Raw genomic sequence first — 16,332 nt, forward strand, 5'->3', positions numbered from 1 at the left:
ATGACAGCATCAAACATCAAGAGGATAAAATGCTTGTCTTTCACATGCACTCACACTCAGCGCTTGATGTCAATGACAAAAACAAACAAACACCATAACCACTATACATTATTATTATTATAAAATTACTTTTGACACAAACCTACTTCTATGATCCAGAAAGTTTGATTTCCCCCCAGTCGCTTGATGGCCGAGCTGGTGCTGTGTCTTTGAAAGGTAGTCCCCAGGAATATGACATACTATGCCTTTGACAGCCTGGAGATAAGCACCTGCGTTCGGGTCCCTTTTTACGTCACACCTCCCCATTCACAGTCCTTCAATATGATGCACATTTGCACATCAACAGCAGACAACCCCCTCCCCATTCTACTCCCACATCCGCAAAACACACAAACAGGGAGGCAGATGCATGCGTTAGCCCTCTACACACACACATGCTTGATATAAGTATATATATATATATATATATATATATATATATATATATATATATATATATATATATATATATATATATATATATATTATATATTTATTATATATATTGTTTTTCTTACCCCTTACATTCTGCTTCAAAAACTTTCACTTGCTTTGTCATAGGACTGACTGGGGCATACGCCCTCCCAAGCTTCCCATATCACTCATCATGCAAATGAGCAGGAATGTCAGTCCTCGGCAGCAGATGGCCAGGGATGATAACAATGGCTCAACAGACGAGTTTCAATGTCTGCGACTTTATCGCTACGGCAACAACAACCAAAGTATATGTCATGAAAGCCTTGTCGGTTAATTGGAATTTTTTTCCCCTTCTGTATCTTAGTACCTGTCTGTCTTATTTTATTACCCTCTCTCCTATTTGAATGAATGAAAACCCATTTTGTCCTAGATCTTTTCTGTTACCAGAGAGGACTAGCTATCATTAAAAGCCAGGGACCTGGAAATGATTTTTGGTGACTAAGGAAGGAAGGCTAGCTGCTGCACAGCAGTTATTTAAGTAATTAGGTGTAATTCCTCCCTGTAGGCCATGTTAGCCTCCTGAGTTAGCTCAGGCATTAGACAAGCCTGGATAGAGAAAATGGGGAATAAAGGGAGAGAAGACAGGGGCCTCGAGACATCACAAACGCAGCTTCTACAAAAGCCCCCCAGCCCCAGCGCTAGTGATGTCATGCGCATCCTGCTGACTCCTGTTAATACAAGCCCCCGTAGCAGAGAGTAAACATTGGAAGCGTTTAGCAAACAGGGCCAGATTACAATGACAAAGGCAAGCCACACTTCTGGGTGGAGCCTGGGGCGGGAGGAGAGGTGAGGGGCGGGGGAGTGGAGAGTGGGTGTATGGGGGTAGGGGGCCGCGGTTTAGCATTTAAAATAAGTGATACCCATAAGGGGGCCTCTTAGAGATGCAAGCATCTTCTTCCCCAGCTGATGACAGAGGCCACCCAAAACACGCTTATCTCTAGGTTGTGTCATCCCAGTCTCTGGGGTGAGACATGTGAACACAGTGTGTAATAATAATAATAATAATAATAATGTAATTTCTGTGCTTTTTGATATCTGCACAATTTGGATAAGCAAGGCTGGGGACTTGAGGATGGCTGAGGCATATCATTACTTAAGGTTTGGCAGTTGATCATCACCTTGTTTAATGCCTAATTTAACGTTTAATTTTGTAACTGTCTTTCAAGAGCCATTTCATGGTACATACTGAAAAGCGGGACGTCAAGAGTACATTCTTGTTCTGCTTGATCTTTCTTATGCACCATTCGTGTGTGTTGGTGGTTTAGAAAATATGAAAGCGTAGAGCCATCACTTTCAACATCATATAATAATAAAAACATGGTTTCTTTCTTAGCTGATGCAGACAATCATAGTGAAAGAACATCTTAAGCGCTTGTTCAAGAAAGTACTGATTACGTCATGTCCTGAACACGTCATGTCCTGAACTATTGTAAGACAGCAATCCTAACTAAATTAAAAACATTACAGAGGACAGTGTAGTAAGCCCAGCAGCTCAGTTATTCACAAATTCAGTGAAAGTAAAACGCAAAAATATGCGTTGTCCCTGATTAATCTACAAAAAGGTTTATTCCAAAGCCTACAACATGACCCATGAACCAGCATATAGTGTTTTTCAAAACTATTTCATCAACAGGAAAACTGAGGGGAGATAGCGGAGGAATGAAAAGAGGAGTGGGTTGGATGAAATTACATGTCAGACAAGGGTTCACATTTAAAAAGTCCTGCTCATGTTTGTAGAAAGTGTTTGATTGCATTTAGAAAAGTATTACAACGGGTCACATCTGTGTCTAAAAGCTTTTTGCATTCTGCTGCAAATTATGTAAGCAAAGAAGTGAAATGTCAAAGCACCCCATTGTTTTTGAGCACGATACGGGCTGTGTGTAAAGCCTACACAAATATTATGTTTTCCGGAATTCTTCTAATGTACTGTAAGAACAATAAATTATCTTTATGAAGTCAACCAACGATGCTTTAAAACAATCTCAATTCAAATCTAGGCAACCGGCAACCCAAAGCTGGTTCTAGTTCTAGGTTTCCATGTAATACAACAGAGTAGGTATGAATATTCATTCAGTCATTAATCTAAAATGTTGAAATCATTATATACTAAAATAAAGTGAGGTTAATTTAAGATAAAATGCTTCAGAATTGTGCTCAAATAATATGAATAGCCAATCACCACCTCCTGGTTTATAGTGTGAAACCCCATTTACTCATCTGTCTGCCATTGTGCAACCACTTGATGCCTTGTTCATCTCAGAAATAGTCACATAAAATTATTGGAATTAAAAAATGGTTTATCAATTTGCATATGCAAATAAAGAGCAACAGAGCATACAGTGCCTTCTGTAAGTATTCACACCCCTTGACTTTTTCCATATTTTGTGTTACAGCCTGAATTTAAAATGGGTTCAATTTAGATGTTGTGTCACTGGCCTACATACAATACCCCATAATGTCAAAGTGGAATTGTATTTTTTGAAATTTGTACAACTTAATAAAAAATGAAAGCTGAAATGTATTCAGTCAATAAGTTTTCACCCACTTTGTTATGGCAAGCCTAAACAAGTTCAGGAGTGAAAATAATCTGAACAAGTCATAAATTGCATGGACTAATGAATGACTACCTCATCTCAGTACCCCACACATACAGATAATTATATAAAGGTCCCTCAGTCAAGCAGTGAATTTCAAACTTGCTTTGTTAAATAAAAGGTTAAAAATATATTTTTAAAAACACAGATTCAACCACAAAGACAAGGAGGTTTTCCAAAGCCTCACAAAGAAAGGCACCTATTGGTAGATGAAAACATTTAAAAAATAAAGCAGACATTGAATATTCTTTTGAGCATGGTGAAGTTATTAATTACACTTTGGATGGTGTATCAATACACCCAGTCACTACAAAGACACAGGCGTCCTTCCTAACTTAGTTGCCGGAGAAGAAGGAAACAGTTCAGGGTTTTCACCATGGGGCCAATGGTGACTTTAAAACAGTTACAGAGTTTAATGGCTATGATAGGAGAAAAGTGAGAATGGATCAACAACATTGTTGTTATTCCACAACACTAACCTAAATGACAGATTGAAAAGAAGGAAGCCTGTACAGAATAAAAATATTCCAAAACATCCATCCTCTTTGCAATAAGGCACTAAAGTAAAACTGGAAAACAATGTGGCAAAGAAAGGAAGTTTACGTCCTGAACACAAAGCATTATGTTTGTGGTAAATCCAACAACACATCACTGAGTATCACTCCTCATATTTCAAGCATGGTGGTGGCTGCATCATTTTATGGAAATGTTTGTCATCGGCAAAGACTAGGGAGTTTTTTAGGCTAAAAAGAAATGGAATAGAGCTAAGCAAAATCCTAGAGGAAAACTTGGTTCTGTCCACTTTCCTAGATGGCTTAGTTACAATTTGGACTTAAATTGTCTTGAAAATCTATGGCAAGACTTGAAAATGGCTATCTAGCATTGATAAACAACCAACTTGACAGAGCTTAAAGAATACTTTTTTGTACAATCCAGATGTGCAAAGCTCCTAGAAGACTTACCCAGAAAGACTCACAGCAGTAATTGCTGCCAAAGGTGATGCTAACATGTATCGACTCAAAGGTGTGAATACTTATGTAAATGAGATATTTCTGCATTTAATTTTCAATAAATTTGCTAAAACAATGTTTTCACTTTGTCATTATGGGTTATTGTTTGTCAATAGGAGAGAAAGGAAATCAACAAAACGTGGAATAAATCAAGGGGTATGAATACTTCTGAAGGCACTGTGTGCATGTTGATGATATAGCTCCAGGAAATGTAACTATCCTTATGTTGATGATATAGCTCCAGGATGTGTAACTATCCTTATGTTGATGATATAATGTAGCTCCAGGATATGTAACTATCCTTATGCTGATGATATAGCTCCAGGATATGTAACTATCCTTATGTTGATGATATAGCTCCAGGATATGTAACTATCCTTATGTTGATGATATAGCTCCAGGATATGTACAGTGGGTAGAACAAGTATTTGATACACTGCCGATTTTGCAGGTTTTCCTACTTACAAAGCATGTAGAGGTCTGTAATTTTTTATCATAGGTATACTTCAACTGTGAGAGACGGAATCTAAAACAAAAATCCAGAAAATCACATTGTATGATTTTTAAGTAATTAATTTGCATTTTATTGCAAATACTTCTCCCCACTGTAACTATCCTTATGTTGATGATATAGCTCCAGGATATGTAACTATCCTTATGTTGATGATATAGCTCCAGCATGTGTAACTATCCTTATGTTGATGATATAGCTCCAGGATATGTAACTATCCTTATGTTGATGATATAGCTCCAGGATGTATAACTATCCTTATGTTGATGATATAGCTCCAGGATATGTAACTATCCTTATGTTGATGATATAGCTCCAGGATGTATAACTATCCTTATGTTGATGATATAGCTCCAGGATATGTAACTATCCTTATGTTGATGATATAGCTCCAGGATATGTACAGTGGGTAGAACAAGTATTTGATACACTGCCGATTTTGCAGGTTTTCCTACTTACAAAGCATGTAGAGGTCTGTAATTTTTTATCATAGGTATACTTCAACTGTGAGAGACGGAATCTAAAACAAAAATCCAGAAAATCACATTGTATGATTTTTAAGTAATTAATTTGCATTTTATTGCAAATACTTCTCCCCACTGTAACTATCCTTATGTTGATGATATAGCTCCAGGATATGTAACTATCCTTATGTTGATGATATAGCTCCAGCATGTGTAACTATCCTTATGTTGATGATATAGCTCCAGGATATGTAACTATCCTTATGTTGATGATATAGCTCCAGGATGTATAACTATCCTTATGTTGATGATATAGCTCCAGGATATGTAACTATCCTTATGTTGATGATATAGCTCCAGGATGTATAACTATCCTTATGTTGATGATATAGCTCCAGGATGTATAACTATCCTTATGTTGATGATATAGCTCCAGGATTTATAACTATCCTTATGTTGATGATATAGCTCCAGGATGTATAACTATCCTTATGTTGATGATATAGCTCCAGGATGTGTAATTATCCTTATGTTGATGATATAGCTCCAGGATGTATAACTATCCTTATGTTGATGATATAGCTCCAGCATGTGTAACTATCCTTATGTTGATGTCAACAGGCAGGGAAAGTGTCTTTGAAAAGACAGCACATTTTCCATGGGGATCATTATCTTCAACGCATGTAACTAAATCACAGTTAAAGAAACAATTAGTACTACCCTACATTCCCCTTGTGGATAACTAGGGTATAACGTTGGGCGACCTTTAAAGACACACCCCCAATGCTTAATGACAACCTCGCGACTCTAGGACTTGAGGTACTGCAGTGATTAAAAAGCTACATAACACCGTTGGGTGATCTGCTGCTGTAGTAGTGAAGAAGTCAGATTGCAGACAAAAGTTTCTGACTGTTCTTTCGTGCTTTACCATGGCATACACAATCTCTGGGAAAAGTTGTATGCTCAACAGTTCTGAATATCGTAGTATGCTAGGTGATATTAAAAGGGACTAGTTGTTCATCTTTTAGTGAAATGTAGCAAAGATGGAGACTTGATCTCACGGTCTAGGTCAACACCACTTAAGACTGCATGGACCAGGGTTTCAGTGCCCAAGGTCTATGGATCGGTGTCTTTGGATCCAATACTTCTGGTCTGGGCTAATGTTTGGACAACATGGTCTTCGTAGTCACTCAACTTGTGGTCAAGACATAACGCTAAATACCTCCTCTTGCCAGAGTTATGTGGCCAGGAAGGAATGATTTAACGCACAAGTGCCAGGGTGCCTTGTTTCCCTTATGTGTGAGCTGGTAGGCAATGCAATGGCTTATGTTTAGGAATAAGATGCCTGACTTCTTACAATTGTCTTGGCCTGGATCTCATTTTCAACATTTAATCTGGTCTTGATCTTGTCACAGTTTTGAAACACTAGGTCTAGTTCTGGGTCTAAGTATTGGGTCTTGGGGACTGGTTTTCAACTGGGTCTACTCTAGCTGTAACGGTTTTATTTAGGTGAAGTAGAGGCGGATCAAAATGCAGCGTGGTTGTTATTCATTGTACTTTAATAAAGAAACTGTACACGAATAAACTAACAAAACAACAAACGTGCGAAAACCTAAAACAGTCCTATCTGGTGCAAAACACAGAGACAGGAACAATCACCCACAAACACACAGTGAAACCCAGGCTACCTAAGTATGATTCTCAATCAGAGACAACTAATGACACCTGCCTCTGATTGAGAACCATACTAGGCCGAAACATAGAAATACCCCAAAACATAGAAAAACAAACATAGACTGCCCACCCAACTCACGCCCTGACCATACTAAATAAATACAAAACAAAGGAAATAAAGGTCAGAATGTGACAGTACCCCCCCCCAAAGGTGCGGACTCCGGCCGCAAAACCTTAACCTATAGGGGAGGGTCAGGGTGGGCGTCTGTCCGCGGTGGCGGCTCTGGTGCTGGACGTGGCCCCCACTTCACCATAGTCTTAGTCTGACTTATTGTCCGCTTCCGTGGCCTCCTAACCACGGCGACCCTTCTCAATGGACAGAGGGGCAGCTCGGGACAGAGGGTCAGCTCGGGACAGAGGGGCAGCTCGGGACAGAGGGGCGGCAGCTCGGGACAGAGGGGCGGCAGCTCGGGACAGAGGGGCGGCAGCTCGGGACAGAGGGGCGGCAGCTCGGGACAGAGGGGCGGCAGCTCGGGACAGAGGGGCGGCAGCTCGGGACAGAGGTGCGGCAGCTCGGGACAGAGGTGCGGCAGCTCGGGACAGAGGGGGGGCTGCTCGGGACAGAGGGGGGGCTGCTCGGGACAGAGGGGCGGAAGCTCTGGGCTGAGGGGCTCTGGCGGCTCTGGGCTGAGGGGCTCTGGCGGCCCCGGGCTGACTGGCGGGTCTGGCGGCCCCTGGCTGACTGGCGGCTCTGGCGGCCGCTGGCTGACTGGCGACACTGGCGGCCCCTGGCTGACTGGCGACACTGGCGGCCCCCGGCTGACTGGCGGCACTGGCGGCCCCCGGCTGACTGGCGGCACTGGCAGCCCCCGGCTGACTGGCGGCCCCCGGCTGACTGGCGGCACTGGCGGCCCCTGGCTGACTGGCGGCCCCTGGCTAACTGGCGGCACTGGCGGCGCTGGGCAGACGGGCGGCTCAGGCGGCGCTGGGCAGACGGGTGGCTCAGATGGCGCTGGGCAGATGGGAAGCTCAGATGGCGCTGGGCAGACGGGAAGCTCCGGCAACGCTGGCCAGACGGGAAGCTCCGGCAACGCTGGGCAGACGGGAAGCTCCGGCAACGCTGGAGAGGAAGGCTCTGGCAGCGCTGGACTGAGTAGCTCTGGCGCCTCTGGACTGAGGAGCGGGAGCTCTGGTAGCGCCGAACAGGCGGGAAACTCTGACAGCGCTGGAGAGGAGGAAGGCTCCGGCAGCGCTGGACAGGCGGGAGCCCCTGTAAGGATGAGCCGGAGAGACAGCCTGGTGCGGGGGGCTGCCACCGGAGGGCTGGTGCGTGGAGGTGGTGACGGATAGACCGGACCGTGCAGGCGCACTGGAGCTCTTGAGCACCGAGCCTGCCCAACCTTACCCGGTTGAATGGTCCCGGTCGCCCTGCCAGTGTGGCGAGGTGGAATAGCCCGCACTGGGCTATGCAGGCAAACCGGGGACACCGTGCGCAAGGCTGGTGCCATGTAAGCCGGCCCAAGGAGACGCACTGGAGACCAGCTGCGTAGAGCCGGCTTCATGGCACTTGGCTCAATGCTCACTCTAGCCCGGCCGATACGCGGAGCTGGAATGTACAGCACCGGGCTATGCACCCGCACTGGGGACACCGTGCGCTTCACAGCATAACACGGTGCCTGTCCGGTCTCTCTAGCCCCCCGGTAAGCACAGGAAATTTTTGGGGCTGACTCTCGGCCTTCCATCCACGTCGCCGTGCTGCCTCCTCATACCAGCGCCTCTCCGCCTCCAGTTCTTCTTTGGGGCGGCGATATTCTCCAGGCTGAGACCAGGGTCCTTCTCCGTCCAATTCGTCCTCCCATGTCCATTCATTCCTCTCGCTGCTCCTGCTGCCGTTTCTCCTGCTGCACCTTGGGGCGGCGACACTCCCCTGGCTTTGCCCAGGGTCCTCTCCCGTCGAGGATTTCTCGTCAGAACGTGACACTAGCAGTCTCAGATATTGACTCGTGGCAACAGACCGACATAACCCCCGACCAATCCACAAAGTGGCCCCCCTGGGATGGCCAGGCAAAATAATGACCACAAAAAATAATGACCACCTGGCAACAGGTGAGTCTGTGGCTTCTGTAATGATCATGCTGATGAGCAGTAGATTGTCTTGATAATAATAATAATGAATAATAAGTAGCATTCAGCAACGCATTCTGTAGCTCACAGATTTGTCTCGATTTTATAACCAATGATCTTTAGCAGGAACTCTGCAGAGTTGGATTGCTTGTACTTGTGCTTAAAGGTCAGTATTATCAATGCCAGAATCATAAGTCTTAAATCACTAGACATAAGAGTCTGGCACAATGTTCCACCTCGATACCTTTTGTTGTTGACAAATCAACACATGACCCTTATCAGTAGCACAGTGGTCCATGTTAAAAACAGCTTTTTACATCAGTTTGTAAGACAGACACCGTTTTTCATGATGACTATTCAGAGACACTTGAAAATACAAAAATACTTTCATTAATGTGGTTTACAATATTTTGATTGCGCCCAATACAATAAGCTTGCTGACATGAATCAGAATGCAAATGCCCTTTTGAGCAAAACAAAGAAATTGATTATGAAGTAAGTTTCTTCAGCACAAGTAGCTTGGTTTGAGTGATTAATGGGCTTGGCCATTGATTTCCTTTTGTTTAGATCTTTGTTAACTTTCTGGAGAGAGAATTATAATTTGTTTCCAAACAATGAACCCAATCTAGCTGGAGCAAATTAAATCTCCCAACAGGCTCTTCCCAGTTATTTTACATATTTTCAACTGGATAGATATTACAAGGCACTTCCATATAAATGTGTTGCTGTTTTATGTTTTTATTAATTTCATTCTTGATTAAATCTTGTTTTCTACAAAATATTAGAAGGCCTTGTGAGATTGGGAAGGGTTTTTGTTTGTAGAAGTCTGGAAGATTGTCAATGACATGTAAGGTTCACCCATTGTGCCAATAGTTAAATCTTCATATGCTCAGTACAAAAGCTGTATATCACATAGGAGAACATTTTTGATAAGTTATCTACCTAGCACATATTTGAGACTTCTGTACAGCCATTGTCTAGTTTTCTGAATAACATCACAGAAGGTATTTGATACATTCTGAGATCTCTCGATACAATGTACTATCAATATTTGCAAGTCAAATGTTACTGTTCTTCATAAATGGTCTTTTGCACTTAGAAAACTTCTACAGATCCAGACATTTATAGTTCCTGATTTCTCGCATCATCTCTCCAAGATAGTGATAATACGATTTCTGTGTTTTTCGCTGTTGAGAAACAAACTGGATTATGAACAGATCACTACATAAACAGCTTTCTAAAAGGAGGCAGCTATTTTAAAAGAGGCTGAAGAAATGCAAAGAGGGATTTAAATTTTAATTTGAATTTATTCCAGCAAGTGAAAGGTTCTTTTGAGAGGGGATTTCAGCAAAGATGATGGCATTTAAAAGAAACAAGCACCTAAACCTCCAGTGGAAAAGTATTTTTGCTTCGTTCTAGTGCAAGGCCTTGCTATAGTCACATCCCAAAAATAAGTAATAGTAGTAATTCAAATGTAAATAAGTGGGATGCGTGGAGATATTTCAACTGATTTGTACTGTAAATTGAGTGATTAAAGAAAGATCTCGCCACACCTTGGTATTCTAGTCTCTGTAAAATACTAGGTGTACAGTACACGTGGGCCATGTACTGTATGCATTGTACAGTATACTATACAGTATATTGTTTTTATGCATGATTGCAAAAAACAATGTGTCCATAGGAAGGGCTTAAAGGAGAACACCATATCAGCAAGACATGTGTTTGCAAAAGAGGGCAACAGTATTAATAACTTGTCTCATACTAGTTCCTTTAATGTAAAGTACTGTATGTGTTACTATAAGAGATTGCTTCCATGGATGGTTGCCCAAGGGCAAGGGTATCTCACTCAGCAGGTCTCTAGTTTAACATGGTGCATTTTGGGGACAGACGTTTACAGTCAATTCATGTCCAATGATAAACCCCAGAAGAGACAATCAGTCAGGTATATTATATAGTGATACTTGTCTTATGGCTGAACTGCATGTTGGTTCTGTAACATCCCTGGCAACATACATTTTGAGCTGACCACTAAACTCATACAGAGGAAACCTATGCCACACAAGCAGACAAAGACTTACATCACTTTGTTTTACAGTTAATACGATCAGGGGGCAGTGTTTGTGCATTTGCTATCTTCGGAAAATGCCAGCAAAGGCGCTAAGTAAACCCATTTTACAAGACTCCCTCACAAGGACACAGTGCCAGTATCGGGATACAATTTCACACAGCAACCATGGCTCAGTCATATAACCTAAGCCAACAAGCTCTCACAGTCTCACTGCAGAATTAGATGTTCATCCACATTTCTCCAAAGACCACATTTAAAAGTTGCTCCAAATAGAACATTTGGAAGTGTTTTGGACACCCTACTCTGTATCGTTCCATTTTGCCAAACGTCAAATTTTGAAGCTGCTGCTCAGTATTGTTCAATTTCTCCAAAAGTTTTGAATTTAAAAACGCCCACACGAATAGAAATTCACATTTTTGAGCTGAAAGACGATGGCCAGAGCTTACCCATAGTACCATTTGATATCCAAAGTGCTGGAGCCAAAACAGCAAGACATGTGCCACTGTCCCAATACTTTGAGCTCACTGTATTTGAAGTGCCAAATTCGAATGTGTGACTTCGAATGTTTTCGTGACTCTCACATGCTGACCACAACGCCCACGTGCGCAAGCTTTGCAAAATAAATGTACACACACGTTATTCAATCATTGCACCCACACGTCTGCGCAGCCAGGCAATAAAATAGAACTCGGTTCTAAACTCAGCAAAAAAAGAAACAGCCCTTTTTCAGGACCCTGTCTTTCAAAGATAATTTGTACAAATCCAAATAACTTCACAAATCGTCATTGTAAAGGGTTTAAACATGCATGTTTCCCATGCTTGTTCAATGAACCATAAACAATTAATGAACATACACCTGTGGAACGGTCGTTATGAAACTAACAGCTTACAGACGGTAGGCAATTAAAGGTCACAGTTATGAAAACTTAGGACACTAAAGAGACCTTTCTACTGACTCTGAAAAACACCAAAAGAAAGATGCCCAGGGTCTCTGCTCATCTGCGTGAACGTGACTTAGGCATGCTGCAAGGAGGCATGAGGATTGCAGAGGTGGCCAGGGCAATAAATTGCAATGTCCGTACCGTGAGACGCCTAAGACAGCGCTACAAGGAGACAGGATGGACAGCTGATCGTCCTCGCAGTGGCAGAGCACAGGATCGGTACATCTGAACATCACACCTGCGGGACAGGTACAGGATGGCAACAACAACTGCCTGAGTTACACCAGGAACGCACAATCCCTCCATCAGTGCTCAGACTGTCCGCAATAGGCTGAGAGAGGCTGGACTGAGGGCTTGTAGGCCTGTTGTAAGGCAGGTCCTCACCAGACATCACCGGCAACAAATTCGCCTATGGGCACAAACCCACCGTTGCTGGACCAGACAGGACTGGCAAAAAGTGCTCATCACTGATGAGTCGCGGTTTTGTCTCAACAGGGGTGATGGTCAGATTCGGGTTTCTCGTCGAAGGAATGAGCGTTACACCGAGGCCTGTAATCTGGAGTGGGATCCGTCATGGTCTGGGGCGGTGTGTCACATTATCATTGGACTGAGCTTGTTGTCATCCTCCCTCAAGTGGTACCCTTCCTGCAGGCTCATCCTGTCATGACCCTCCAGCATGACAATGCCACCAGCCATACTGCTCGTTCTGTGAGTGATTTCCTGCAAGACAGGAATGTCAGTGTTCTGCAATTGCCTGCCAAGAGCCCGGATCTCAATCCCATTGAGCACGTCTGGGACCTGTTGGATCGGAGGGTGAGGGCTAGGGCCATTCCCCCCCAGAAATGTCTGGGAACTTGCAGGAACCTTGGAGGAAGAGCAGTGTAACATCTCACAGCAAGAACTGGCAAATCTGGTGCAGTCCATGATGAGATGCACTGCAGTACTTAAAGCAGCTGGTGGCCAGATACCGACTGTTACTTTTGATTTTGACCCCCCCCCTGTTCAGGGACACATTATTACATTTCTGTTAGTCACATGTCTATGGAACTTGTAAAGTTTGTCTCACTTGTTGAATCTTATGTTCATAGAAATATTTACACGTCAAGTTTTCTGAAAAGAAACGCAGTTGACAGTGAGAGGACGTTACTTTTTTTGCTGAGTTTATTTTTGAAGCTTGACGTGCTGCAAGTCCCGCCTCTCCCATCTCCTCATTGGTTTGTTGGAGCATATACCCACATGGTTGATTGAAAGATGAACTGAGGTCGACACTCCAGTCCAGTTGGTGGTGGTAATGCACCTTAAAAAGTTGGTTGCAAACCGCCATATAAAGTCCAAAGAAGAAAAGGCCTGAAGGAGGAGAGATTCCGAGAAACCTGCATGTCCTGATCGCATCTGGTGTGGGTTGACAAAATCAACATGCGCGAGTGGTGTTGTCAGCATGTTACGTGTATTTTCCTATGAGATGTGCACTTTCTTTTCAGCCTACGTTTCATTTCAGGGCTGGATTTATTTAAAATGTTACAACCACCAGCATGGCATGTTAATTAAATCAGAAACACCTGCTGCAAAGTTCTTCCTAATCATGAGTTGTCTGAGAGCCAAATAGCTTTTCTCTGTAGCCTACACTTGGGTTTCCATTCAACAAAACAGTAAAAGTCGAAATTGGCTATTGCGTACAAATTTATGAGAACTAAAATGAGCTTTTACTTCTTAATTTAATGTTAGGCTAAGGTTAGCAGTGTGGTTAAAGTTAGGGTAAATGTGAGACATTTTAAATGCAATTTTAAGAAGAGAAAAAGTAGAAATAGATGGGGTTTGTGACTTTGTGGCTGTGTTAACTAGTGACGACCCTACACAGTGACGACCCAACCCTGCCTTTCCATTAAGATAGAGGGTGCAAACTAATGTTCTTGCAGCTCCCCTTTTTTAACCAGCAAATAATCATAATCCATAATTTGTTAAGATTTTCAAATTGTATAGCTAGTCTGCATAAAATAAAATAAATAGATGACCATTTTATATTTATAAATGTTTGCTAAATCTAGCTTGTTATCGTGTAGTGTCTGCATTGTCATTGTTTGGCTGGAAGCAGGTTGAGCATGTAGTGGGCATTTTAGTATAGCTGTAGCAGTCAACAGGCAATAACAAGCTATAGGAGATTAATTCATTCATGTTTTAACCTATTTTTCTGGAATTTGTCTTTCAGTATAAACCTGCTCTCCGCCACTGATACAAGGAGATGATCGAGGGTGAACAAGCAACACTTTAGGTATTTTGTCTTCAATCCACTGGGATTGAACACGCAGCATTCTGACCCAGAGTCATGGGATTAGACCCATCCTCCAGCCATCTACACCACCCAAGCCTACTTGACCGTAATAGCTCTCACCGTTTCCCCTACTGACAGTTTTGAAGGCATTTCCCGACATCATAAGGAAATGGATAGACATCCAATTTCAAACTTAATCTTGACTGATCTCCCTGACCTAAACAGGCTTAGGAAGAATGGAGCACCAAAGTATTGCGCTTTCTCCATTTCCCTCATGTTTTATTTTTATCAGCAGACAAATGGCTGATTTCAGGTTTCAACAAGAAAGAGAGAGAAATCTAAACTAATTACTGCTGACCTTAGAGATTAGGGTACATATTGTAGGCTACATAGTTACGGCTCAGTGAGTTTGTGGGAATGGGAGACACCGCCAGTGTGTACCTGGCATTCTGCATTATAGCCTGACAACAATCCTCCTTTATAATTACACTGAGCACACAGTAATTCAGGGTTGGAGCTGGGTTAGGAACACAGCATGTCATTTGTGGTGGTTGGTTATACAGAAAATATGCTAGAGGTGCAGATGTTAATGCTGCCTTTGATGCTATTAATGGAGTTCACACTAGAAGGTATGGAAATGTTTCTACTACAGAGGAACCATATATCCCTTTCCAGAAACTGAATTTGAAAGAGACATATGCACAGATAGATAAATGTTTTTACTATGATGAAAGCTTATGATATCTTTTAAAGTTAGCTATTTACTGTAAGGCTGGAATTATGTGAGTAACAAGGTGGAGTATTGGTAAAGTGGACAGAATTGTGGGTCCATCGACCTAGATGGAATGAATGATCTTATTCGTATAATCCACATACTTCTCTGTTCATACTGTCCACATAGTGGTGCATGTGAACAGAATGTGGAGCCTATCTCCCTCAACGTGATCAAAACAAAGGAGATGATTGTGAACTACAGGAAAAAGAGGACCGAGCACGCCCCCCATTCTCATCGACAGGGCTGCAGTGGAGCAGGTTGAGAGCTTCAATTTCCTTGGTGTCTACATCACCAACAAACTAACATGGTCCAAGCACACCAAGACAGTCATGAAGAGGGCACGACAAAACCTATTCCCTCTCAGGAGACTGAAAAGATTTGGCATGGGTCCTCAGATCCTCAAAAGGTTCTACAGCTGCACCATCGAGAGGATTGCATCTGCCCGGTATGGCAACTGGTTGCATCACTGCCTGGTATGGCAACTGCTCGGCAAGGCACTACAGAGGGTAGTGTGAACGGCCCAGCACATCACTGGGGCAATGCTTCCTGCCATCCAGGACCTCTATACCAGGCAGTGTCAGAGGAAGGCCCTAAAAATTGTCAGACTCCATCCACCCTAGTCATAGACTGTTCTCTCTGCTTCCGCATGGCAAGCAGTACCGGAGCGCCAAATGTAGGTCTAAAAGGCTTCTAAACAACTTCTACCCGTATCGCTGTTGTTATCATCTATGCATAGTCACTTTAACTCTACCTCCACGTACATACTACCTCAACTAACCGGTGCCCCCGTACATTGACTCTGTACCGGCACCCCCCTGTATATATTGTTATTTTATTTTTTACTGCTGCTCTTTAATTACTTGTTACTTTTATCTCTTATCCATATTTTTTTGAAACTGCACTGTTGGTTCGGGGCTCATAAGTAAGCATTTCACTGTAAGGTCTACACCTGTGCATGTGTCTAATACAATTTGATTTGATCTGATCTGCCCTTTGCAAATATTTGGTGCCAACAGTGTATGCTGATAAGCCAAATACATGTTACTGTAATTGTGGACAAAATAGAGTTACATCAATTAAGGATGGAAAGTCAGACCCTACAGTACCAATAAAAAGGCATGTTAATCTTTATGTAACACTGGATTACCATCCTGCACACTAATTCAATTTCAATGCATATCATCAATTATTACATTGAATGTAAACGAGTTATCAAAATGCTTCTGTATGTTTTACGTTTTTCAAGTTTCAAGATGCATTCTTTATTAGTCGTATGTGCAGGATAGACATGGTATACACTATCCAACAAAAAGCTTACTTGCAGTAAGTTATAATAAAATATCAAAATACGAACATAAAGTAAATGGCTAAGAAGAATAGAATATG

General features: G+C 42.6%; 1 protein-coding gene across 9 annotated transcripts in view; it reads right to left on the bottom strand.

The window, feature by feature from the left end:
- The window catches only part of LOC112260616 (suppression of tumorigenicity 18 protein), a 64,213-nt gene that overhangs the window by 44,581 nt on the left and 3,300 nt on the right, over positions 1-16,332 (bottom strand). Inside the window, exon 1 of one of the 9 annotated variants that reach the window (XM_024435876.1) lies at positions 558-647. The exons of 6 other annotated variants lie outside the window; for them this stretch is intronic. Coding sequence is in view for 1 of the 3 variants with exons in the window: in XM_024435874.2 (XP_024291642.2) it covers positions 147-306 (160 nt within the window). In the remaining 2 variants the exon portion in view is untranslated. Of the gene's footprint in view, positions 1-142; positions 351-557; positions 648-16,332 lie in introns of those variants that run through there. 2 more of the 9 variants (XM_024435874.2, XM_024435875.2) reach the window with 2 other exon arrangements.

The sequence above is a fragment of the Oncorhynchus tshawytscha genome, linkage group LG10 (genome assembly GCF_018296145.1).
Source record: "Oncorhynchus tshawytscha isolate Ot180627B linkage group LG10, Otsh_v2.0, whole genome shotgun sequence".
Taxonomy (NCBI): Eukaryota; Metazoa; Chordata; class Actinopteri; order Salmoniformes; family Salmonidae; genus Oncorhynchus; species Oncorhynchus tshawytscha.